This window comes from Malurus melanocephalus, unplaced genomic scaffold (assembly GCF_030028575.1).
Source record: "Malurus melanocephalus ecotype Western Australia unplaced genomic scaffold, MMel_1.1 scaffold_1160, whole genome shotgun sequence".
Lineage (NCBI taxonomy): Eukaryota > Metazoa > Chordata > Aves > Passeriformes > Maluridae > Malurus > Malurus melanocephalus.
The window spans coordinates 58,319-59,931 of record NW_026624392.1 but is presented as its reverse complement, the minus strand read 5'-3'; the positions used below and the strand labels follow the sequence as shown (position 1 = coordinate 59,931).

Below are 1,613 nucleotides of genomic sequence, written 5' to 3'. Positions count from 1 at the left end.
GGGGCTGGGGTTCCCCAGGCCGGATGGAGCTCAGGCAGCAGGAGCCAGGGCTGTGGTTCCAGAGGGAGCAGGACCTGGGGCCGGGGTTCCAGAAGGATCTGGACAGAGCTCAGGCAGCCAGAATGCCCAGCCCTTGAGCTGCCCTGTGAAGGAGCCATGGAGGGTTGGCTCTGTCTCACCCRGGAAGGGGGAGCRAGGCTGGGAGGCTGCAGGAGCWGAGCACAGCCCCTCCCTCTGTCTCTGTGACAGCTGCAGAAATCCTGGGAACCCTTTGGAACCGAATTCCCCGACTTTCTGCACCCACAGCTTTCCAAAGAGCCGTGGGACTCCCAGAGCCAGCAACTGGGAGCCCTGTCTCGCCCTGCCCCTTGGGTTTTAAAATGTCCAGAGCCTGAATTAGAAGGAAGGATGTGCCTGGGSCTGGCTGATTCCGGGTTTTTCAAGAGACGCTCCGACACCTTCCCCTTTTTGCCACGCAGCAAATGAACGCTGCAGTTTGCTCATGAGCTGCCAGGAGAAGGACAAATATCCAGACCTCGTTACATGAGGACAGGGCAGAGTTACCACGAGTTCAGTTCAGCTCCCACCGCAGCTCTGGGGTCAGGGGTGGGATGGGATGGAATGGGATGGGATGGGATGGGATGCCATGGGATGCCATGGGATGCCATGGGATGCCATGGGATGGGATGGGATGCCATGGGATGCCATGGGATGCCATGGGATGCCATGGGATGCCATGGGATGGGATGCCATGGGATGCCATGGGATGCCATGGGATGCCATGGGATGGGATCATCTTGCCAGTCCCTTCCAGCCCAAACCTTTCTGTGATTCCATGATTCCACGGAGATCTCCCAAACCTGGGCTCAGACATGGATTTCTCACTGCACATCATCTCTGGGTGGGTGCAGAGCYTCAGGGCCGGGACTGAGCCCACGGCTCTGGACCTGCTCCCATCTCCCAGCCCACAAAACTCAGGATAGAACAAACCCTGGACTCTGGGTTTGATGGTCCAGCTGGAAAACTCGGAGAGAATCATTCCAGTTCACTGTGAAAAAAGAACATTTGGAGATTTTCTTCAAATAATAAAAGAAGTGATGGTTTGTCAATGGAGYAGCACAGCCACACTCACAGGGAGATCTTTGATCTTTTTGTGGTTCTTTTTATGCTTTATAATATTGGGATTGCAGCTCCTCAACTCTGCAGGGAAATGCAAGTTCYAAACTTGAAACCTGGATAAAAACCATTGAAACCAAACTCATTGGAACAAAACTCATGACTTTGTCACTTCTCCATCCTCCTCCTGCAGGCAGTTAAATCCAAAATATTAACAAACTGATAACTTTTGTCCCAGTAATTCCTGGGATTTAAACCYTTTGTGTTTGGCTCTCCTGGAGCCTCATCCATCCAATGTTCCCTGGAGATAAAATCCATGCTGGGAATTTGGCCCAAGGCCCTGAATTGTGTTTTTTTTTTTGCTTTGTCCTGCAGGTGATGAGTGTCCTGCTGCTGATCGAGTATTCCCTGGAGGTGGCCAATGGGAAGGGCTTCTGCAAGGACCTGGACAAGGATTATTACAGAATTGGTGGGTGCTGGCAATGCTGGGAAGCAGC

At 52.9% G+C, this 1,613-nt stretch overlaps 1 protein-coding gene across 1 annotated transcript in view; it reads left to right on the top strand.

Moving 5' to 3' along the window:
• Positions 1 to 1,613, top strand: part of LAPTM5 (lysosomal protein transmembrane 5) — a 17,739-nt gene that overhangs the window by 2,877 nt on the left and 13,249 nt on the right. Inside the window, exon 2 of the mRNA XM_057387230.1 lies at positions 1,492 to 1,585. Coding sequence (XP_057243213.1) covers positions 1,492 to 1,585 — 94 coding nt within the window. The remainder of the gene's footprint in view (positions 1 to 1,491; positions 1,586 to 1,613) is intronic.